General features: G+C 42.4%; 1 protein-coding gene across 1 annotated transcript in view; it reads right to left on the bottom strand.

Moving 5' to 3' along the window:
- The window catches only part of FMN2 (formin 2), a 389,644-nt gene extending 364,552 nt beyond the window's left edge, over window positions 1-25,092 (bottom strand). The window contains exon 1 of the mRNA XM_032137182.2: window positions 23,360-25,092. Coding sequence (XP_031993073.2) covers window positions 23,360-24,971 — 1,612 coding nt within the window. The 5' untranslated portion in view covers window positions 24,972-25,092. The remainder of the gene's footprint in view (window positions 1-23,359) is intronic.
- Between the last annotated feature and the right edge of the window lie 651 nt (window positions 25,093-25,743).

Below are 25,743 nucleotides of genomic sequence, written 5' to 3'. Positions count from 1 at the left end.
AGAGAAAAGGTCAGTTGAAACTCTTGCAAAGTAAAGGATCAAGCTGTCAGCCCCAAACCCAGGGATCATTCACAGCTTCAGGACAACTGAGAAACCCAGACATGGTGGGCCCCTACTGGGGATGATCATAAAGTACACAGCACCCCACATCAAGCTCTCCTGCTGTCCCCCAGCCTCTGGAACAAAGAAAGGAGAACTCAGCATGAATCAAATCAACTGTCAGATTGCACCTAGCATCCATTCTAGAGTATCAGAGAGTTCTGAGGATGGACTAGTTACCAGGTAATATTGAACAACTCATTCTATTTGCTTTCAATATAAAGAATGACATTGTACCATACTTTAAAAGTCCATTTTTGAGATATATATTTGATATTAAAATAACATGATGTCTGGAGCTTGTTTTAAATTATTTCACAAAAAAGTAGGTGGCATGGGGTAGAAGTGGAAAAAAGGGGTTGATAAAACTATTATGGTATTGAAACTATTGATGATTACTGAAGCTGAGTAATGGATTCATGGGAATTCATTGTAATTCTTAGTTTGTATATTCAACTTTCACAATAAAATATCTTAAATAACACTATTAAAAAGATTTAATTACATAAAAATATGTGACACAAAAATCATGTGAAAATTCAAGATCACAAAACTAAACAAAGCATGTTCCTGATTTTGCAAAACCAAGCGATATGAACCCAGTTTATTAAAGAGTCAAAATCGCTGTGGTGGGAAGGCAAACAGTTTTTGTTATTTCCAGGACACACACTCCAGCTGGACTATACTGAACTCCTTTTCTATAAAAGGAATGTAATTTGACCAGGTCACGGGGAGTGGACAGAGACATGAACTTTTATTTCTCTTCCTGCATTTGATAATTGAAGATTTAATCGGGAGACACTCACCTACTAAACAGGATGCCTTGAATCTAAACTAGGGAGGATGGACTGCCCTGAAGCCTTAAACACAATCTTACTTTTTTTTTTTTTCAGACGGAGTCTTGCTCCATCCCCCAGGCTGGAATGCAGTGTCGCAATCTCGGCTCACCACGACCTCCGCCTCCCCGGTTCAAGCGATTCTCCTGCCTCCTGAGTAGCTAGGACCATAGGCATGTGCCACTACGCCTGGCCAATTTTTGTATTTTTAGTAGAGATGGGGTTTCACTATGTTAGCCAGGATGGTCTCGATCTCCTGACCTCAGGCAATCCGCCCACCTCAGCCTCCCAAAGTGCTGGGATTACAGGCGTGAGCCACTGTGCCTGGCCACAATCTTAACAGTACAAACTGGCTGGCTGGGGCCAGGAACCAGAGGCTTCCAAGTTCCCTCTGGCACTGGCTTTCACACCCCATGACCACAGTATCCCCCAGTCAAGGTATCCCCCAGTCCCCTCACTCTACTCCTTGGTCAAATCACTGTTCCTAGACAGACATGTCAACCACACCAGTAAATGAAAATCACTGACTCTAGAGTAATTTTAACTTTTTTAAGTGTCCAGTTTTCAAACCTGCATTTCACTTCATATTTGCATACATTTATTTATTCAACCATATTTCCTGAGCTCTTACTCTTTGCAAAACAGCACTAAGTCAATTTGCCAAAAATCTATCTGCTGAATGAACAGCTCACAAAACACTGCCTGTGGGCAGCAGCCATTTCACAGCAGGGGCTGGTGCCAGCTAGAAGGTCAGTCCCTAGGGCCCGGACCACAGGGTCAGCCAGGGAGGCCTTCAGAAGCACACACTGTCCCAAGGTCACTTACCAGGAAAACGCAAATGGAATCACCATAAAGGAAGAGTTAGGCTCTAACACTGCCCAGACAACACATCCCCCAGCAGCCGCAGCAACACTGCAAGTGCAGAAAATTCTCAAAAGCTGATACAATCATCTCTACAGCACAGATTGCTATAAACTTTACAAGTATATAAATGCTAGTTTGTGAGAAATTTATAACTCTATAAAGATAAGGGCAGAAGAGGGGCAAAGTTTCTTGGGCTCTTTCTGCTCCCTTTCCTCCCTCCACCCAAATAAAAGACCCAGTGGGAGGGGCCCTCTTCCTGTCCTTCAAACCCAGCCTCTAACATCAGTTTCTTAACTAGAAAATGCCGGCCTGTCCAGGCGCTGTGGCTCATGCCTGTAATCCCAGCACTTTGGGAGGCTGAGGCAGGCAGATCATGAGGTCAAGAGATCGAGACCAACCTGGCCAACAGGGTGAAACCTGGTCTCTACTAAAAATACAAAAATTAGCTGGGCGTAGTGGTGCGTGCCTGTAGTCCCAGCTACTCTGGAGGCTGAGGCAGGAGAATCACTTGAACCCGGGAGGCAGAGGTTGCAATGAGCCGAGATCACACCACTGCACTCTAGCTGGTGACAGAGTGAGACTCTGTCTCAAAAAAAAAAAGAAAATGCAGGCCTAAGGATGTTAGATGTCTTGTCAAAGGTCATGCTATCTTTATCTAGGAAAGGCCCATGTTGTTGATCACACATATTACATATTATATACCTAATTATACAGAACTGAAGAAATCTAGAATAGTATAACCATGAATAATTCTCTCATTCTTTTATAGGATGGAAAGTGTTCCTTTTTTTCTGCCTATTCCTTTCCACTGAAAACACATGGACTCTGTACCTTGACTTCATGAAGTACACCCATGTGGGGAGGCATGGGATTGCAGCCATAGCTTAAGCAACAGAAGCTACTTCCTGGATCCCAATCCCAATGTCAGAGGTGTTTGAACCAGAGCAACTCCATCCTGAATAGGGGCTAGGTAAAATGAGACTGAGACCTACTGGGATGCATTCCCAGGAGGTTAAGAAATTCCTGGTTGCAGGATGAAAGGAGGTCGGCACAAGATACAGGTCATAAAGACCTTGCTGATAAGGCTGATAAGACAGATTGCAGCAAAGAAGCCGGCTAAAACCCACTAAAACCAAGACGGTGACCAGAGTGACCTCTGGTCATCCTCGTGTTACACTCCCACCAGTGCCATGACAGTTTACAAATGCCATGGCAACATCAGGGAGTTACCCTATATGGTCAAAAAAGGGGAGGCATGGATAATTCACCCCTTGTTTAGCATATCATCAAGAAATAACCGTAAAAATGGGCAACCAGCAGCCCTCGGGGCTGCTCTATGGAGTAGCCATTCTTTTATTCCTTTACTTTCTTAATAAACTTGCTTTCACTTTACTCTAAGAACTTGCCCTGAATTCTTTCTTGTACAGATCCAAGAACCCTCTCTTAGGGTCTGGATTGGGACCCCTTTCCGGTAACACTGATGCTTCCATTATGCTAGGTATGGCCTTAGACAGGTTACATAACCCCTGGTAATCCTGTTTCCTCATCTAGAAGTTGGAAATAATCGTCCTCATTACCTCCGAGGATTACTGTGAAAATTAAATGAAACAATTTTTGTAACAGGCTTAACACAGTACCCAATAAATGTTACCTGTCATTATTATGATCAAGATATACTTCAAATACTCTCTACTTGTAAATGTGATTAAAAATGTTGGTTCAACTTAAAAGAAGGAAATCATAAGTTGGATCTAAAAGCATTGGAAATAGTATGGTAATAGGCAAGGTAATCACAGATTCAAATATCTTCATCCACCAAGTTTTGGGGGTTTTTTTCTTAAATTTAGTAGATTTTAACAGCAAGGTGATACTTAAGACACTGCTTGCTAGAATTCCTAACCCCAATTTTTTTTAAAAAGGGCTTGCATTATTTGTTTTACTATATTTATTAAATTCACATCAAAAATAATATTCATTAAATGAGAGTGTTCTCCAATTATTGCTGTACTAATCCCCTCACGCTCTTCCCACATATTCTTCCACACTGTAGCTAATCAAAAGTGAAGCTTGTAGAATCAGCTTTGCAGTCATACACTAGCTATAAATACTCCTCTTACCTTGAGAAGCAAAAATCACAAGCCTAGATAAACATGGACACTGCAGTTAGGGGGAAAGTTTTCATTCACCATCAAAACAAATGTTGCAATCCTCTTGCACAATGAAGAAGTAAAATCAACTATCCTTGCACTGGGGTTTTATTGGGCCTGTGACCATTGACACTATAAAAAGTAAAAAATATTTTATTCGAAAAGGGCTATACAACGTAAAAGGAATTTCTGCATCTACCATCAGCTCTGTGAAGTAGGCAGAGCAGGATTTATCATCACAACTTCGAAGAAACTAACTGAGGAATGAAAAGGTTCTAGAGTCTGCCCGAAGTCATAAGACTGGAAAGTGGCAGTGCCAAAACTGGACGCACACTCTGCTCTCCTCATTTTTATTCCTGGGATCTTCTACTTCTGACTCAGCCAGCAACTCTGGGAAAAGCTTCTGATCAACTTTCTGCATTCGGATATAAAAGAAACAGACCATGCGGTCTGTGCCCTGCAGGGGCTAACAACCTGCTTACAACAACCAAAGCCCAAGAAGGAACATTTTAAAAGCAGTCTGTTTAGAACACACTGCCTTAATTAAACATCCTTAGTGGAACTGGGAGGTTGGGGAGGAGCAAAGATAAGATATAAACAAGCACTTAGGAGTCTATCGTATCCCAAAGAATGACCTAGGCCTACTAGAGGAAGATAATCTGAAGAAAACATGCTCCCTGCCCTTAATGAAGAAGAAGGAGAAGGAGAAGGAGAAGGAGAAGGAGAAGGAGAAGGAGAAGGAGAAGGAGAAGGAGAAGGAGAAGGAGAAGGAGAAGGAGAAGGAGAAGGAGAAGGAGAAGGAGAAGAAGAAGAAGAAGAAGAAGAAGAAGAAGAAGAAGAAGAAGAAGAAGAAGAAGAAGAAGAAGAAGAAGAAGAAGAAAAGACAATGTAGCTGGCATACTCTTGGAGAAGAGATGCAGAGTACAGGACTGGCTCCTAACTGCTGACAACATAGAGCAGGAAGAGTCTGTGTCTCAGGATGATGTATGTGCTATAATTGATGTGGAACACATCTTTTAATACCCTTCTCAATATTTCTAGTGTCAAGTAATATGAATGCATCAAATGTGTGTCTCAGTGCACCACAGAGAACAGCCAACTTCTTCAAAACAATGTTGAAGACATATTGTAGGCACTTTTTCTTGATCTTCCTGTAAGAGTATCTAAATGAAGGGTGTACATAGGTTCAGTGAGTTCAACATAGAGCAGGGAGAGTCTCCCATTTTACTGAGACAAAGTGTCCAAACAGGAATAGAAGCTTTGAGGACAGACGGCCGGACGTGGTGGCTCACGCCTGTAATCCCAGCACTTTGGGAGGCCGAGGCGGGCGGATCACGAGGTCAGGAGATCAAGACCATCCTGGCTAACACAGTGAAACCCCGTCTCTACTAAAAAAAATACAAAAAATTAGCCGGGCGAGGTGGCGGGCGCCTGTAGTCCCAGCTACTCGGGAGGCTGAGGCAGGAGAATGGCGGGAACCCCGGTCGGGGAGGAGCCTGCAGTGAGCTGCTGAGATCGCGCCACTGCACTCCAGCCTGGGCGACAGCGAGACTCTGCCTCAAAAAAAAAAAAAAAAAAAAAAAGAAGCTTTGAGGACAGACAGTAGGAGATGCTCTTCTCGCAATACCCCTGATGGTGCATGTAACCTTTCTGGTTTTACTCATCCCAAAGACTAATAATTGTCATGAGGAGGATCAAGTGACTCAGTGACAATCCACTAACGTTAATCTTCAGTATGTTAGAGCCAGAAGAAATCTTAGAGATCATTTCATTCAAACCACTAATTCCACTGTAAAGAAATCAAGGCCCAAATATTTGAGTAATATGTCTAAGGTTATATACATGGGAGGGCTAAACTTACACAAAGTGTAAGTTTTGTACTGAGTTTTATGTCCTATATAATAGCATTCAATTTTAATCATCTGTTTGAAACTTATATTTTAATAGCCTACAAATATGTCATTGATATTTTTTCCGTGTGTGTGTGTGTGTGTGTGTGTGTGTGTGTGTGTGTTTTGAGAGAGAGTCTCGCTGTGCTGCCCAGGCTGGAGTGCAATGGCAGGATCTCGACTCACTGCAACCTCCGCCTCCTAGGTTCAAGTGATTCTCCTGCCTCAGCCTCCTGAGTAGCTGGGATTACAGGCTCTCACCACCATGCCAGGCTAATTTTTGTATTTTTAGTAGAGACGGGGTTTCACCATGTTGGCCAGGCTGATTTGAACTCCTGACCTCAGGTGATCTCCCAAAGTGCTGGGATTACAGGTGTGAGCCACTGCACCAGGCCCGTTCTGTGTATTTTTTAACCATTGAAGGATGAACAAGACAGTTGCTGTATTTTAAAAGGTGTCAACATAGGTTTCTGTTTCTTCCAGGCCACTATATCTTATGCAAAATGAGAATTAAAACAGAGGTCTTGTCACGTTAAATTTTTCTCTGACCTTATAGCTCAGACATAACTATCTAATAAACTTCCCTGATATCACATGTTATCTATCAATTGAAATATTAGGAGGAAATAAGGATGTTGACAAGCAAATCTATTGCAAGACATTAATGATAATTGTTTAAGTTTATGATGTCACTGAATAGAGAGATATCACATATTCTGTATCTCACATACTAACGGCCTATACTTGCCAAATAAGAAAAAAAATAAGGAGGGCCATTTATGATCAAATAGAAATTACCACATCTAGTTTTAGGTCCAAAATGCTGCAGGTTTTACAGTAAAAAGAAGACTGCTAGAAGGATAAATATCTAGGGTTGTCTCAAAGAAAGAAAACAAACATGAAATCCAGTAGCTACACAAATCATTAAGGAAACAAGTCACAAAACACACAAGGATGATGAACTCCCTGCCCTCATCTGCAAAGAAGATGACCACGGCTCATAAAGGGATTTGGACCAACATAAAGCAGAGTGAAATTACTATCCCTGGAGGAATCAAAACTCACTGAACCCAAGTACACCTTTGATTCAGACACTCTTACAGGAAAATCCTCTCAGTCTTCAAGGAAAAGGGCCTACAATGTGTCTTCATAATTGTTTTGAAGAAGTCGACTGTTCTATATGGTGAACTGGGGTGCATGTTTGATGCATTTATGTGACTTGACACTAGGGATATTGAGAAGGGTATTCAAAGATGTGTTCCACGTCAATTATAGCAAATACATCATACTGAGACAGAGTATTCAAAAAATGATTTTGTTACAGAAAGTTCTTGGTACTACATAGTCTATTAAAATTTATATAAAGTTCAATTTGACTAGCATCAAGAGATATTTTTCCTGGGGAAGACAGAAAAAGAAACTATCCAATTTACCAATTTACCAAAGGCTGAAAATGACAAAAATAAATAGAGAAATTTAATCTAATAAATCTAATGAAGTTGAAAAAAGAATATCATAGAACACATATGATGATAACTACCAACCACTTTTGGGGACCTATGACAGGTTATGAATTTCCTGGTATTTTTGTAAAAGGTCATGAAATAAATCAAGATTAAAAGGGAAAAACTATAGAAAGTCAGAAGAAAAATGTTTTTTTAATTTAATTTTTGTATCTATTAAGTTAAATCCATAAAAGTGAATCTAATAAATGGCAGCTTCTAAAATCACTTGGTTGAAGAGTTTTAAATAAATATTTAAAGCAGTCTCAAATAAAAGGAATGAGTCACACAGACTATAGCTGCTGCTCTTACTTTTCAAGTCACACATCATTGACTCTCCGAGTTGGAAAGAATATCAGTGGTCAAATTCAGCCTCTCCAGGGCTGTGACCACCCCATTTGATCTTCACTCAGTCTCTATTTTGACATCTCCAGTCATGATGAAATTGCTCCTCTCAAGACCACGCATGCCAACACTGGACATTCTGTAAGGTATGGCTTCCCTTATGCTGACTTGAATCATACAAACTGCTATCACATCTAGCTCCTTCATCCTGAACACATTCAGTCTTCTGCTTGAATATAAATCTCAGGTTTCAACTGTATTCCTACAGTCAATGGAAAGCTACTGGAAAATTTGGAGAGTGGCATTAAAAATCCTCCTGGAAAAGGCCGGGCATGGTGGCTCATGCCTGTAATCCCAGCACTTTGGGAGGCCGAGGCGGGCGGATCACCTGAGGTCAGGAGTTCGAGACCAGCCTGGCCAACATGGTGAAACCTCGTCTCTACCAAAAACACAAAAATTAGCTGGGCGTGGTGGTGGGTGCCTGAAATCCTAGCTGCTTGGAAGGCTGAGGCAGGAGAATCGCTTGAACCCAGGAGGCGGAGGTTGCAGTGAGCAAGATCCTGCCGTTGCACTCCAGCCTGGCGACAAGAGCAAAAACTCCGTCTGAAAAAAAAAAAAAAAATCCTCCTGGAAAGGAGGGGATGAGTATTTAAAAACATATTTTTGGAGGTATATTTTAACAGGATGTAGAGACTAATTAAACATAAGGAGGAGGAAGAGTGGCGTAGCTTGGCTAACTTGCACTTCCAAATTTCTGGCTTAAGAAACTGGGTAAAGGGCTGTGCTAGATGGTATTATCTACCAGGAATCCAATAATACATAAGGGAGCAGGTTGGGTTTGGAGAAAAGATGAGTTCAGTTTGAAACTATTCCCATATCTATAAAAAGATGTTTAAAAGACAATATGAAATTGGCACCTGAAATTCACAAGAGAGATCTGAGCTAGAAATTTGATTTATCAACATGCAGGGAAATGTTGGATGTTTCATAGACTACTCAGGGTGGATGTTAACACAGACTACATATGAAGCCAGGGGAGAAAGCATCATTTAATTAGGAAGAGTTATAGGTGGAAGAAGAAGATCATATGAAGGTGTCTAAAAGGCATCCCAAAAGGCAGAAGGCAATCTAAGAAAAAGTATGCAATGGATACTCGGGGATGAATGGTTTTCTGATTGGATAAAATACTATAGAGTTGTTTAAATTATGCTTTTGAAGTATTTTAAATAATTAGTGAGATTTTTATTAATGTTGAATGTAAGACACAACATACTAAATTAGAACATTAATAATGTTTCTGGGTTTTAGGATTATGGCTCCCCAAAAAGCATATGGAAATCCACAAAAACTTATCATATTTAATGCTAAAAGGAAAGCCACAATAATTCCAAAAGAATCTATACAATGTATACTGTTCTATGACTATATTTCAATTATTTGCTGTAAAAAAAGCACTACCTTTAAAATCTCATATAACTGTAAACTATAGATTTTACTAAATAAACTGTACATTTAAATAACATTCATAAAGGAAATCATACAATATTTATACCTGATAGATACTGAAAACATTTCTTTACCTTAACAACAATCAACTAGAAATTAAACTGAAGATTCCATTCCCATTAGTAATAAAATATATGAAGCATCAGGAAATAGTTCAGCAAAGGAAACACAAACTCTTTATGGAGAAAAGTCTAAACTCTATTAAAATGAATAAAAGATGATCTGAATAAATGAAGAGATCTTTCACAGTCTCAGATAAAATGATATTATAAAAGTGGAAGCAGTCCTCAATTTAATCTATGAATTGACTAAAATCTCAATCAAACAACTTCAGGATTTTTTAAGAAACTCAACAACCTATTCTAAATTTATATGGAGGCCGGGTGCAGTGGCTCACACCTGTAACGCCAGCACTCTGGGAGGCCAAGGTGAGTGGATCACTTGAGGCCAGGAGTTCAAGACCAGCCTGGCCAACATGGTGAAACCCAATCTCTACCAAAGATACAAAAATTAGCCAGGCATGGTGGTGGGCACCTGTAATCCCAGCTACTCAGGAGGCTGAGGTGGGAGGATCAATTGAACCCAGGAGATTGAGGCCGTAGTCAGCCGAGATCACGCCACTGCACTCCAGCCTGGGTGACAGAGTGAGACTCCGTCTCAAAAAATAAATAAATAAATAAATAAATAAATAAATAAATAAATAAATATTTATATGAAAACTCTAGGGTCCATATTGATGAACTAAGTCAACTTTGAAAAAGGAGATACTTCTTTTGGAGATCATCAGACATTTTGCAAAGTCACATTTATGAGAACCATATGGTACTTGCTGAAGATACAAAAATACACATAAAAGGAATGAATATATATCTCAGAAACAGACTTATCTATGTATGGGAATGACCTAAAGGTAGTATCAAAAATCAATGAGTAAAAGACTATTTAGTAGATGGTGCTGGGAAAACTGGCTTGTCATATGGTGAAAAATAAAACTTGAGCCCTATATTACACCATACACTCAAGAGGACTCTACATCAAAGACTTAAATGTAAAGGGTGAGACGATAAAGTTAATAGAATACTATAGAAGGCAGAAAAGTTAATAGAATACTACAGAGGGCAGAATTTTTGTAACCTAGGAGTAAGAGAATTTCTTAAATGAGACAAAAATAACACAAACTATAGGTTAAAAATAGATTTGCCCAGGCATGGTGGCTCACACCCATAATCCCAGCACTTTGGGAGGCCAAGGCAGGCAGCTCATGAGTTCCAGACCAGCCTGGGCAACATGGCAAAACCCCATCTTTACTTAAAATACAAAAAATTAGCCAAGCTTGGTGGCGCATGCCTGTGGTCCCAGCTACTTGGGAAGCTGAGTTGGGAGGGTCACCTCAGCCTGGGAAGTCAAGGCTGCAGTGAGCTATGATCATGCCACTGTACTCCAGCATGGATGACAGAACGAGACTGTCTCAAAAAAGAAAAAAAAAAAAAAAGACTTGACTATATCAAAATTAAGTATTTCTGTTCAACCAAGGACACGACAAATTTAAAAGAAGGATAAATATTAGGGGAAGATCTGCTATATCTAAAACTGACTCTATATATCAAGATCCCATGATTACATAGAACTGAATCCACTCCAAATAATTTAAATAGGAAGAGATTTACTATAGAGTACTACTTGGTTTACAGAATTGTGGAGGGCCTAAATAAAAAGGTTCTAGCATCTTTTTAGAAGCCACTCACAAAGCCACCATACAGGACCAGGCCACCAAAGAGGTGACTGCCTCATCTCCGATCTAAAATCGTTGGCTGTAAAAGTACACTTCCACTGCTAGGAACAGGACTCCTCATCACTGGATGCTCCCTCTGCTGCCAGCTCCATAACTGTCGTGCCTACTTCTAGCCACACCAGCCATGTGGGCAAACCAAGCCCCACTTCTGGGTAACAGTAAGGCTAGCACCTGAACACTAGACCCCTGCTAACCTTGCCCTGGAAGAATTAGAGAGTTTTTCAGCTGTGCTTGCAAGTAGAAACAACAGAAGTCAATCTTAGGACTTACTAAGGCCTTCTAAAACTGGCATGAATCCATCAAACCTAAATCACATCTGAAACACAACCTGCAAGGGAGTCTGAAAAATGTCATTTTTAGATTTCTGGTCTCTAAGCTAAGAAGAAGCCAGAAACAGGCTTAGTGACAATCCATCATATCTCCAACATTGGTAATAAATAGAGTAATAGCTAGAATATACAGGAAGCCCTGTGAATAAACAAGGAGAATCAGGAAACTCGACAGAAAAATGTAAAAGGATATGAACAGGCAATTTGCAGAAGGGTAAACCTAAATGGCTAAAAATATACAACGGTTTTTCTCAAAAGCATTAGTCGGCAGATAAATACAAAGTAAAACAATGAGATACTACTTCCCCTCATTGGATTAGTGGAAATTGGATAATGCCAATTTGCCATGCTAAAGAAGCATAAACTAGGAAAGCATTCTGGAAACTAATCTGACAGTACCTACTCAAATAAAACCTTTCATTTAATGACCTGACAATTCCACTTCCAAATGTATATCCCAGAGAAGTTCTCCCATAGCTCCCTGTATGGAAACATTCATCAGACTGTTTTCTCTGGTGGCCGAGAAGTACAGGAATCTAGATGTTCATCACCATGCTCATGTTTAAATAAAATCTAGGGAATGTGCCCAGAGCCACCACATTGAACAGCTCTAGGGGAACATTACTCACACACAATAAAAGGTGAATGGTGACCCTGGTGTTGAACAACCCAGCAGGACTTTCATTCTTAGGAATACTATGTAACAGTGGGAAGCAAAAACAAGGTGGAAATTCACCAGAAAAGTTCGTAGATTTTTTTTCCAAAGGCGGCTGTGTTTTGTTTTGTTCTTTTTAAGAAACAGAATGAGGTCTGCAACTCAGAGTATTTGTATAAACTAAACATAAACAGAAATACTATATACTTTAGGAAAATGCAGACTAATTCAAAGAGGGCAATACATAAAAGTAGTTCTGTACGTCTACTAGAGGCTTCGGAATGGGAAGTGAAAATGCAGGGAGTATAATAAGGACAAAATGAGTTTTGCCTGGACTGATGATGTGAGTGTGTCACAGACTGAATGGATTAAATGAATACAACTACATGGATTCTTTTTTTCTCTGAGGACCAGGAAGAAAAAGTGTTAACAATACCTAAAACTACCAGAGAGAACATGAACGATCTGAAAAATGGCTGAAGCACTCAGGCCAAGGTGAGGAATAGTAGATCCTGAACAACGAGGTGACAAAACTACAGAGATTGAATATTAATACATATTAGAATATAGATAATGTCTATTATATACAATATATAGCTTATATATGCTATATAACATAATGTCGGCTGGGCAAGGTGGCTCACTTGGGAGGCCGAGGCGGGCAGATCACGAGGTCAGGAGATCGAGACCATCCTGGCTAACACGGTGAAACCCCGTCTCTACTAAAAATACAAAAAAAATTAGCCGGGCGTGGTGGCGGACGCCTGTAGTCCCTGCTACTCGGGAGGCTGAGGCAGGAGAATGGCGTGAACCTGGGAGGCAGAGCTTGCAGTGAGTCGAGATCGTGCCACTGCGCTCCAGCCTGGGGATAGAGAGAGACTCTGTCTCAAAAAAAAAAAAAGTCTGTATTAATATATTTAATACGTACATAGTAATGAATTTAAACTGTAGCCTTAGGGTGATTGGGGACCAATGACATGTTTCTATACTGGAACCCATTCAAGTTTGTATTTTAAGTCATTTACTCTCTTGCTTCATGCAGAATGGAGTGGAGAAACGCAGGTTGTGGACAAGAGAATGTTGAGGAGGCTGTTGATAGGGATTTAAACTAGGAAGGGTAGAGATAATGGAAATAGAAATTAGAAGACATTTTAAAGAGATATTTAGGAAAAGAAAAGAGAAAATGAAAAGATTAATTGGGTGTGAAGTATGAGAAGGATGGAGGAATCAAAGAATATGGCAAAGCTAGACAGCAATGCCTTAATTGGGAAACCCAGAAGGAGGGTGTTAAGAGGGTGGGTAAAATAGTAAGTATCGTTTTAGACATGGTGAATATCCTAGGCCTGTGATGTCTAAGTGAGATATGTCTGAGGTCCAGAGAAACACAGAAACTGCGGACACAACTCTAGCAGTCTATTGGTAACTGACAAAGCCAAGAGGACACATACAAAAGGAAATCGGGGGCTCAACCTCAGAGGCTTAGCCTCAAGCTAAAGCTAAAGCCACGTGCCCAGCTTTATTATCCAAAAGCAGAGGATATGAAAATGATCTGTGAATTTAGAGTCAAATGAGGCTCCTTAGAGAAATAATACAAGTTAAAGATTAAAGGCATCGGCCAGGAGCAGTGGCTCATTCCTGAAATCCCAGCACTTTGGGAGGCCAAGGCAGGCAGATCACCTGAGGTCAGGAGTTCGAGATCAGCCTGGCCAACACGGTGAAACCCCGTCTCTACAAAAAAATGCAAAAATCGGCTGGGTGTGGTGGCATGTGCCTATAGTCCCAGCTACTCAGGAGGCTGAGGTGAAACAATCTCTTGAACCTGGGAGGCAGAGGTTGCAGTAAGCCAAGATGGTGCCACTGTATTCCAGCCTGGGTGACAGAGTGAGACCCTGTCTCAAAAAAAAAAAAAAAAAAAAAATTAAAGGATCACCTTTTTACTGATATCACGTTGTCAGCCCAGTCAAATGTCTCACCACTTTCTCCACTTAAATCACTGCAGTTCTTATACAACCCTCTCTGCCTATCCCCAAAATATTGAATCCAACAGAGTCAACATACTTCTGGATTTTTCCAAAAATTGAACAGAGACAGATCAAACCCTATACCCTGAAAGAAACAGCAAGGATACCATCCACACATTTTATATCCCCAAAGCCATTTAACCAAAATAGCACCAAAAGGACAGAAGATATAATTGGCTTATAGAAGAACATTTTGGTTAGCTGCAAAATGTAACACTTCCCACAGAGAGCTCACATAACTTACCCTCTCCAAACAGGCAAGTATTGGTCTATAAGAAAAAGAAGCCAATTATCTACAAGTATATAGGTTAAACAGAGTTGCAAAGATTATCCCTATTGTTACCTCATTTCTTTTATTATATTTTTAAAAGATAAAGCTTGGATCTCAATAATGAAGAGCGTCCTTACAAAACTCTCCACAGAGTATTCAAATGCATTTATTTGGGATCCTGAAATAGTTCTATTCTAGTCCTTAATGGGCTCAAACAAGCTGTACTTGTTTAAGGCCAATGGAACTTTGTTTCTTTTTAAAGTAAAAAACCTAGGAACTCTCAACACCTTTTAACCTTCTAGTTTCTAAGCAATTTTTAATATCAATGCGCACTTCTAAATGGAATACCACAGACTCATAAAAAGTATTTCAGTAAGCATATTCAATAGTAGGAAAAACTGAAAACGTAACAAAAACCAATATATTAAAGTATATTGGAGTAAGAGAATTAATAGTACTGCTTTTATTGAGCAGTTTAAACTATAATGAAAAATGCAAAGCCTACAATCCATCCAAGAACAAGAGATGACTTGCATTGCAGATAATGAACCTAAAAGTAATTACTCAGTATATTTTGTGCCAATATTAGAAAGCCTTCATATATTCTAAATCTTCAAGCCTTACATTATATAACATAGCTTTCCATTTCATATATTTTCATAACACAGGATCAACCATCATATACAATCACTATATCAGTGTTCAAAAACACAAGGTCCTATCGAGACCAGCCTGGGTAACATAGTGAGACCCTGTCTCTTCAAAAAAAAAAAAAAAAAAAAAATTAGCCAGGCATAGTGGCTCATGCCTGTGGTCCCAGCTATTCTGGAAGCTGAGGTGCTGAGGCGGGAGGATTGCTTGGGACCAGAAGTTTGAGGCTGCAGTGAGCCATGAGCACACCACTGCGCTCCCGCTTGGGTGGCAGAGCACGACCCTGTCTCAAACACACACACACAACACAGACGCACAGGCACACATACACATACACATACACACACACACGGTCCTATTGTCAGATAATGACAGTCTAACCAATGCAAATCTCCTTCAGCATGAATCAAAAATTGATCAAAACTATCAAAGTCAAAACATCGCCACTCTCACCATCAATTACTCCATGGTATAAACGGGTCTTCCAGCACAGGAATCTTCTTCAGCTCTACCAATAAAGGAAAGCTCTAAATATGCAGAGCATCCCTATTAGGCAGAAAAGGTACCTGCTGGAATCATCATTTCTATAGAACCACAGTGTTGAAATTGACTTGAAGGAAGGCGCTTCCCAGCAAGATTGCATTCACTCTTCCAACCTGGGAAGCCAGGGTATTCACAAGAGGCAAGAAATGATTGCCTTGTGCCCTAATAGGAAACTGGTGGTAAAATGGAAAAGGGAAATAGATTGTTCTCAGCCTGCACTCTTCCCATAGTGCTGACACTAGCTTACTGAAACACATTATTTCCCCTCCTGCGTACCTAAAACGACCATTTAAATGACACAGAATTTCTTCCCATATGTGTCCACTGTATCACCAGGTAGTACAACAAAGGACCCTTCTGCATGAAGTACAAAAAAGGACTCAACTGTGTAGTGCCTAAGCCTTTTTAAGCATAATTTTGAAACATAATATAGGCTTGATTTTCTCAAGAAAGTATTCCATTCCTCCTGAAAATAATAGGACTATTTTCAGTCCACTGCAGCTCTAGGGTAACAGATGATAAAGCTTCCAGTGGGTTCCTGGTAGGTTGGAGCCCGACTGGATCACAGAATAGAGGCAGTAATTTTCCTATCCAATCAACACTTCAAAGTACATCTTTACAAAGGAAGAAGACATAAATTCTTCCTTCCTTCTCACCCATAGTGGAGCAGCAGGTATCAAAAGGATAATAAATCTCTAGTGTGGTTAGCATCTTATTATAGCATCCAGAAATAATTGTTACTCATTCCTAGAATTTTGATGTTATGACTACTTTGCTTTACTACCATTCCGAACTGATTAGAGGTCATATTTTCCATATATTTATATTTTAAGATAAAAAAGGCTTAGAAAGTTTCTACTGTCACTAAAATTGTATCTAATAACTATCAAGTCACAGGCAGTACTTTTTTATTTCTTCCTAATGGTCCCCTAATGCTAACTTTTATTAGCATCAGGTTAGTACTTAGAATACAAAAACAGGAATGAACAGAGGAATACAATTTTCTCTATTCCCTTTACCTCTTCTTTCATTACAATAACATTTATATTTGGAAGTTCAGTTACTGTGATGTCATTACTATTTTAACATTAACCTGCAGAAACAAGAATAGCTATTCTTCCATCAACATAAGTTCTATAAAGTATCATTGATTCAAGCACACCTCATTGAAAATAATTAATTTTGACTGCCCAGAAAGGTTAGCAATTTTCCAGCTTCAGTTCAACCGGTTTTAATTGCCAGTAGGAAGCCTGGATACTCAACTTGTCTATATCACCGCCAAAAATGGTGAATGAGTAAGTATTCATCAAGACCTCAGTATAGTCTGTGCCTTTCACATATTGACAGGCACAGAGCAAGGCACAGATGAGATATCTGTGGACAGATTAGTAGGAGAGGAGATGATGGATGGATGGAATCAGGTGAACAGGCAAGGAGGAAGGAAAGGCAGAGGGTGGCAAGAAAGAAGACCAAAAGCATCCCTAAATTTAAGAAGCATATATAATATGACCTAGACAGTAAAGTACAGAGAAAGTGAGATGACAGCCAGTAAGATCTGGCTGGAAAAGATACAAAGAGGAAATGGAATTCAATCAGCACTTTTCAAATGCTAAAGCAAAAGAGACAAATCATGTATTCCAAGAGGGTAAAGCTGCAAGACAAAGACACAAAGTCGGGAAAATGAAATGCATGTTCATAAAACAGTAAGCAGATTAGTTTGTGTAAAGCAGAGTGTTTATGAAGGAGACCGTGGGAAGGTAAAGCTGCAAAGTCAGGGGGTTGCAGCCAGATGCTGTGCAGAGCAGAAACACTGAGGGTGTTGGCTGCCGCCTCCTCTTCCCACCCCTTCTTTGGAAAGCAGCACCCTCCTCCAAATCTTACAGCCACACCCCATCATATGCTTTCCTTATCCGACCCCTACCCACAAAACAAAATAGCTGATAAGTGACAAAATGCTTACAATTCCAGAAAAAAAAAGAAAAAAATACATAAACAATTTGAAAAAAAAAAAAAAAAAAAAAAAAACTGGGGCTCAACTAGTATCTGGTCAGTTCGTATCCTGCTAAGTTTTTGTATACAATTTCAGAGTTGTTTTAACAAATTTGGTTCTGATCACTTTGAACAATGGCTTTTTTTTAAGATAAGAAATCCAGTCAGGAGAGCAAATAGCCCCAGTTAAGTGCCTCTCATGTATCAGGCAGAATTGTAGGGGCTTTATGTACGCTATTTCATTTAATCTTAATAGTATTAATTTGAAATTATTCTTCTATCTTCATAGATATGAGGAAAAATTACTGGAGAGTCACTTAGCTAAACAGCAAAACTAGCATTGCAAATATATCTAGAATAAAAGTAGTTAGAATAACTACTGCTACCTTCATCCAACTGTATATTTTCTGCATCTTTTCACAAGAATCAGAAGGAAAAGCACTACAAGTACCTGTTCCATTTCAAATACGCATGGCTTATATCCAAATGCCTAAATGCACTTAAAACTAGGCCAGTCCTCAACTCATAAAGCAGTCATTAAAACCCATCACTGAAGCTACTGGTGCACTTGACTTCAATCCAAACCACAGGCCTAAAGAAACCATGAGAAAGGATGTTCAGACCAATCTAAAATGATTGAAGATCAGTGTTCCGGTCCCCGCTTATGTCGCCAAATTCTTCTCTGATATATGGAACCCAGTAAGGCAAGTATTTAGGGGAAAGCATAGCATTCATATAAACCCCTTTCCTTTTATAACAAGACATTTTATACATATCAGGGAGATTCTGACCTTCATTTGTCAGACATTAACTGGACGTCTATACTCTGTCAGGGGCTCTGCTGGAAATCAAACTACTTCTGGCCTTAAAAAAATCCAATGTAACAATTTACCAAGCCATATGAGAAAATGTATACTCCTAGAGTGGGTCCTTCCCTGCATTGATATAAAAATCAAGGTAGGCCGGGTGCGGTGGTTCACACCTGTAATCCTAGCACTTGGGTAGGCCAAGGCGGGTGGAACACCTGAGGTCAGGAGTTCAAGACCAGCCTGGCCTACATGGTGAAACTCTGTCTCTACTAAAAATACAAAAATTAGCTGGGTGTGGTCATGGGTGCCTATAATCCCAGCTACTCGGGAAGCTGAGGCAGGAGAATCGCTTGAACCCAGTGGGTGGAGGTTGCAGTGAGCCAAGATCGTGCCACTTCACTCCAGCCTCGGCGACAAGAGTGAAACTCTGTCTCAAAAAAAAAAAAAAAAAAAAAAATCAAGATAACATTTAGAAAGGCCAAAATCAGAGTTGCACAATCCAAGTTCTAGAGCCTAGGCACTTTATTAACTAGCTAGTCCTCCAAAAGCTCACTGATCTACTTGGTTTCATCTTATACATATTAACAACAGATTTGGTTTTCTAAGGATATATCCTGGATGGGCCACTTACTAGCTTAATGCCCTTAGACAAGAAGTTACTTTACTGTCTGAGCCTGGGTTTTTTCATTCGAAAAATGAGGATAAACAGCTACACTTCAAGACTGTTGTAAGGATTACAGATAGTTATGCAATGCACCAACAGAGTCTGGCACTTAGAAGTACAATAAGTATAACCAATATCATAATTACAGGAATTGCAAGCCAATTGCAAATTGATCAGAAAAGTCAAATTACAAAAAAATTGAGGGACACGAGCAGAGAGACTAAAGGCAGCTATAGCCGGGCACAGTGGCTCACGCCTGTAATACCAGCACTTTGCGCCAAGGCGGGCGGATCACGAGGTCAGGAGATCAAGACCATCCTGGCTAACACAGTGAAACCCTGTCTCTACTAAAAATACAAAAAAAAAAAATTAGCCCGGCGGGGTGGTGGGCGCCTGTAGTCCCAGCTACTTGGGAGGCTGAGGCAGGAGAATGGCATGAACTCGGGAGGCGGAGCTTGCAGGGAGCAGAGATCGTGCCACTGCACTCCAGCCTGGGCGACAGAGCGAGACTCTGTCTCAAAAAATAAAAAAGGCAGCTATAACGATAAATAGCTGGCAGCAAGAAAACAATCAAGAAACTACACAGACACAAAAACTCAAACTGCAGACTGAAGCCAACAGCCCACACACTTCAATAGCTGTTGAGGACATCACTAATGTTTTTATAAGATGTAACAATGATGTGCCTGAAGATGACATTAAGCCCTTTAAAACAGATTAAACTTTTATTCCATGTGTTTAAAAAAAAGATAAGCACATAATTGACTTGAAGATTCCTACCAAAAGCGATTTAGCATCACAAATTTAACACGTTAGATATCTAAACTTTAATTAACTGCAAAACTCCAGTACCTAGCTTCTGTTATACTTAATAGGTAAAGGAACCTCCCGAATTTCAGACACCATTTTTTTCTACTAAACACTGAAAAAGATGTATTCGAAACACATTAATTATGAAATACTTAAATGCAATGGCCTAAGGCATCATCAGTTTCTTAATAGCTAAAACAAGATAAAGTTTGGTCTCCCTCATTGCTAAATGTTTTTAGATCTACCAAAGAGACACAAACATGTGCCACAGAAATCCCTTTTCACTTGTATTTTCTCCCTATATGTAGAAGGCAGTAAAAAGCAAAAAACATCTGTTCCTTCCTGCAGTGCTGACAACCCTCATTCTATGGTTTAAAAATAAAAGATGCTTATGGAAGCTTATAGATATAATGATCACCTGCTTCAAAGGCAGCTGGCAATTAATTGATCCAAATACATGCAAAATTAAGGCCAAAAAGATTTCCCTAAGGACAATGCTAGTGTTCCCCAAGCCTCTGGTAATTTCCAAGACACCCATAAAAAAATAGCAGAGGGGAGTAAAGAAGCAAACGTAGTGGCAGATGATATGAAGAGTTGACAGCTGAGACACAAGGGCCTGTGTCAATGTGGATTCATTCTACCACCATAAGAACAGTTTCCATGAGAGCTGCTTAGAGAAAATCTGGTTCACTCTGGCCAACAATCACCCTTCATCCAGCTCAAGGAAGGCCAGATGTTCAACCATTAAAGGAATACATCTTATTAAAAACAGGAACTGGAAAATCTAATTAAAGAAAGGCCCTAGATCTGATCACATTTTTTATAAACAGTTTTTACTCTCTATATGGCCTTAAAACACTGAATATCCAAACAGAAATAATAAGGACATTAGACTTGAATCATTGACTCGGTTTCTATTTCTGGATCTGCCTCTGAATGAATCACAGTGTGACCTTGAGAAAGTTATTTCACCTCTTTCTCTATCTACATTTCCCCACCTGTTATAAAGTTAGGTAAAACCTACTGATCCTCTTTTCCTGAACAATGCTGAGTGAATGAGATAAACATATGGAAGCTGCTACACAAAAATATCTTTGCTGATTACCAACCAGCTGTATCCAACCATCAAATACAAAATAGGTGATGTCCTTATAAAAATGACTAGCCCTGCAATTTTACTCTGCACAATTTAAAAAACAAATCACCTGGAGAGGTCAACAAAACCCAGGTGGTTCCTATACAGGACTCTTTTAAGAGTCCCAAATTTCAAATTTGGGGATACTTAGCAAATTAAAATAAAATGCAAGTTCCAAGAAGACACCTGTTTTTTTAAAGGAAAACAAACATTCAACCTATTTAGGGTCTTGTGATCTTCCAGGACTCTGTTCAATCCCCCTCTCTCACGTCCTCTTCCCTCACCCCTTGCCACCAAGCAGATAAGCCACTGCATCCGTGATGTTCCCAGCAGTGATTTGCATGTCTATATCTGCACAGATATTTCTATGCACTGCACTTATTTATCACTAGTCAGTGTGCCTTAGAAAGGCAAAATCATGATTTAATGGTCTATGTATCACCTACATCTAGAATACTGCCTAGCACACTGTGCTACCATTTAGAATACTGCCTAGCGCAATGTGGCCGCTCATTGTGTGTGTGTGTGCGAGCGCGCATATATATGCATACGAATGTATACACATATATATATATATTTGCTAAATGAATGAAATAAATTTCCAAAGTCTTATGCTACTAGGAATAGCTATCATTAATATTGATTATGATAATCATTATGGTGAATTATTTTCACTTTTCGAAAACTATATACGTGAATGTCACTTAGATAAAGAGAAAATATGTGATTCCTCACCAACATTAAATTCACAAAAATTAATGCAAAAACTTTCCAATCGTCTTCTATCAAAAGTGATCTTTCTTTTTTGTTTTGCATTTTGTTTTTGTTTTTTTTACAATTTATCTAGTGGGTATAAAACTACAAACATTCTGCCGGGTGCGGTGGCTCACGCTTGTAATCCCAGCACTTCGGGAGGCCGAGGCGGGCGGATCACGAGGTCAGGAGATCGAGACCACAGTGAAACCCCGTCTCTACTAAAAATACAAAAAATTAGCCGGGCGTGGTGGCGGGCGCCTGTAGTCCCAGCTACTCGGAGAGGCTGAGGCAGGAGAATGGCGTGAACCCGGGATGCGGAGCTTGCAGTGAGCCGAGATCGCGCCACTGCACTCCAGCCTGGGCGACAGAGCGAGACTCTGTCTCAAAAAAAAAAAAAAAAAAAAAACTACAAACATTCCTTTTAACAATCTACACAATAAAGAGAAGGTGGAAAAGAAGAAAAATAAGAGTATGTGAAATGAACGGAAGAAGCTACTTTTCAGGGTAAGACCCTATAAAGGCAAAATAAAAGGTGACCCATAGATGAAAATTAAAATGTGGTCCATAAAAGTAGCTACCCCAATATTACCGGCATTTAGTCAACTAAGAAGTCGCTGTCTGTGCTGAGAAATCTTATCTAAGCAATGTTTTACAGATAATGTATTTATTAAAATAACAGAAGATTTTAAAATTTTCAGATTGCATTTGAAATGTTTAATCCTTCAAATATTTATTATAAGCCTACCAGTAGTCATGTAACTTTTCGTATTTTTCCATTCATTAAATTCTAACACTCTATTTCATTTAATAATTAAGAATAGAGGTTAGGTAAACATGTTGGGCTCTTAAGGTAAGGCCTTGGGCTCTGTAAGCCTGTAAGCTAGGATAAACTCATTGGACTGCTTGACACTGACCACAGCAAACAGACTCTGGCTATGCTTTATGCTGCCCTGGGTGTGAGTCTATAACATATGCTAGGAGGGGAGGTACCAGTTGGACTAGACGTGCTTTTGACCTTTCCACCTTCACTGTCTCCAAACTACAGGCTGTTCTGGGCTAGGCCATGAAACTGAATGAAAATTATCCCTACTATTCTATTTATTTATTAATTTTCTAATAGCATGTATCGGATTTTCTTGCAGCAGCAAACAGGAGTGAGTGACCGCTTAACTTCACTAAGCAGCAGAACCCAGATTGCTGCAAGATAGAAACTACATATCACATACATACCAAACGTGGACAAATACACACAGATATTAGAGCGGTCAGAGACTGCCTTTGGATCGTACCGGAATAAATGATTTGTGCCTCCAAAACCGACTCTTGCGAAAGAACCATGAACAATTTTTTTTCTTTTTAATGCTGTGGTGATGAAAAATGAAAGAGAATGATGGTTTAGCTAACAAGACGAAAAAGGAGTTTATCTCCCTGGCGTGACCCTGAACATTGTGAATAGCAGATATTTTGGTGAAATGGGCAGAGCAACCTTTTTTTGAGATGACTTAGGACAGACACAACTAAGTTGTTCCCTTTAAGATCTTGTAAGAACACAGAAAACCAACAAGTATGTCCAAGTCATTTCACCGTGGGGGGTGAGCTCGCTGGGCGGAAAAGGATTCCCTACAGAGAAGAGACGTGCCACTACCGGGTCACCGCCTTCCAGAGCCCGGGGAGGGCGGGTGGCAGGGGAAGGCCCTGATTGACAGGAGACTTGCGACCCGGAGGCCAGCAGCAGGGCGCGCTCACCTGTGAACACGTTCTGGAAGCCATCTGCAGCCGCGGGCGCCCCAGACGCCTTGGTGGCCAGTGCTGGGGACACCCCACCGCCGCTGTCACTGGCCACCCCGCGCTCCAGCAGGTGCGCGGAGCCTCCCTCCCGGGGCGTGCGGGCACCTAGCTCCTCCGTCCAGTCAGCCGAACGGCTCAGGCCGGCCGCAAGGCCGCCGTCGGCCCGGTGCTTCTTGGCTGGGACGGCTACGGAGGCCAGGGCAGTTCTGGACCCTCGGCTCAGGGAGGGCTCCGGCCGCCTCTTGATCCTGGGGCTCTGATTAGGGGACTGAGACGGGGAGTGATTGGGCGAGCTGAGCTGCCGGGTGGTGGTCTTGATGTAGCAGGGGGTGATGAGCGGGTAGGGCTTGAAACAGCGTTGGCTGGGCGCGGGGCTGCCTGGCAGGGAAGTGGCCGCGGGGGCGTCAGGTCCTTGCGCCTCCTCCTCCAGCTCTTCCCCCAGCCTCTGCGGGGCGTCCTCTCCCACTTCCGGGGCCCACTCCTGCCCCGGAGAGCCCCGGGGCGCATCCTCAAAAGCATCCTCCTCACCCTCCTCATCCGTGTCCCCAGCCCCTCGCACGGGGGCTCCGGCCGCTTCCTCCCCCGGCCCGGCCTCGGGAAATGGGAAAGCCGTGGAGGAGGGCGAGTCTTTGGCCGCGGGTTGGGCTGCCGGGAGGCTGGGCGCCTCGGAGACCGGGAGGCCGCCGGGGGACGGCGGTTGCTGGGGCTCCCGGGGCTCGGCGGCCAGGCTCTCGGGCAGGTCGGAGAGCGCGGACAGCGCCTGCTCAGTGTCCGGACTGCCCGGGGCCTCCCCAGCCCCGCCGCTCGGCCCCAGCAGGAACCGGTCCAGGCCCAGGAAGGCCCCGGGCTGAGGGGAGATGGCGGTGGGGGGCGCTGCAGGCTCCTCGGCGCCCTGGAGCTGCTGCTGCTGCTGCTGTTGCTGAAGCTGGAGCTGGAGCTGCTGCTGCTGCTGCTGCAGGCGGATCGCCTGCTGGATGTCGGAAAGCAAATCCTCTTGCTCCGTAGCCGAGTGGAAGCTATAGATGTCCGTGTCCGAGCCCGAGCTGGTCCTTTGTCCGTCCTGCGCCCCTGCTGCAGTTTCCACATCCTCGGCGATCGGCCGGCCCCCGACCCTAGCCTCGGCAGGCCCAGGACCCCCTGGTCGGGTCACCTCAAAAGGGTCCGCACACTCGGTATCCGACAGGCCGGTCTCGTCCGCCGAGAGGCTGAGGTCCGGAGTCTTGGTGAGCAGGGAGTGAGCGCTGTCCAGCTCCCCGGTCTGCAGGGCCTGGGAATCCAGCACATCTTCACGGGAGCCGCCGGCGCCTTTCCCCTTGGACAGATTCTTCCTGATCCGCAGGTTGGAAAACACCGAGGCTCTGGAGTCCGACTTGCTCTTCTTCTTGCCCGACTCCCCGCCGCCGCCCCCTCCCCCCTTGCCGTGCTTGCCCAGCGCCTTCTTGCCCCCGCTCCCCTTCTTTGTGGCTTCCACATCCCTGGGCCCCAGCGCATCCTCGGCGCCACCGCCGCCGCCGCCTTCGTGCAAGGCATCACCTGCGCTCCTCTTCAGCTTCCCATCCTGGTTCCCCATGGTGCAATCCCGCTGCTGCGCCGCCGCGCCGCGGGCACTCAGGCCATCCCGGCCCTCCTCGGCCCCGGGCCCGGGCCGAGGGAGTCTCCCGGGAGAATCAGGCGGCAGCGGGGCGAGCCGCTGGGAGGGGAGGCCGACGCGCGCCCGGCTGGCCCCGCTCGCATCTGCCGCCGCTTTGCATAATGCGCGGCGGCTCCCGTGGCTGCCTTCGCTGCGGCTGCGGCTGCGGCTCAGGGCCGGCGGGGCGCGAACATGCTCAGTGCAGAGCGCGGCGCCCGCCAATGGCTGCGCAGAACGCAGCTCGGGCCTGGCTCCCCGCCCGCCGCCGCCGCCCCCTCGGCCCCCGCGCGGCTCTTCGCTGAACCTGGGCGCGAAAAACGTTTCCTCTATCTCGGGGACTTTAATCTCCAGCGTGCGAATCGAATGCATTGTCCCCGACCGGAGAGATTGTCAGCTGGAAGATGCACTCTGATCTTCAAAGCTGCTGGACCTACCAAGAGAAAAGTTAAACAAAAAAGAAGAAATTTTTACACGGGGAAAAACTGAAGCCCAATTCCAGTTTAGAGGTGCCATCGGGTCACGGCCACATACACAACCCCCGTCTGCCTCTGCATGGCTGTTCAATAAATATTTGTCGAATGAATGGATTGTTCTGTTTCTTGAATAATTGATCATCTCATTGAACACTGCTAATGTGCTTGAGCATATGGTTTAGGAGAGGTTACTACACGTGGTGCTGCTTTTATGTTTCACACACACACCCTGCTTCTCC

This window comes from Hylobates moloch, unplaced genomic scaffold, assembly GCF_009828535.3.
Source record: "Hylobates moloch isolate HMO894 unplaced genomic scaffold, HMol_V3 SCAFFOLD_18, whole genome shotgun sequence".
Lineage (NCBI taxonomy): Eukaryota > Metazoa > Chordata > Mammalia > Primates > Hylobatidae > Hylobates > Hylobates moloch.
Note: the sequence above shows the minus strand (reverse complement) of the source record. Positions and strands in the feature narration are given on the sequence as shown.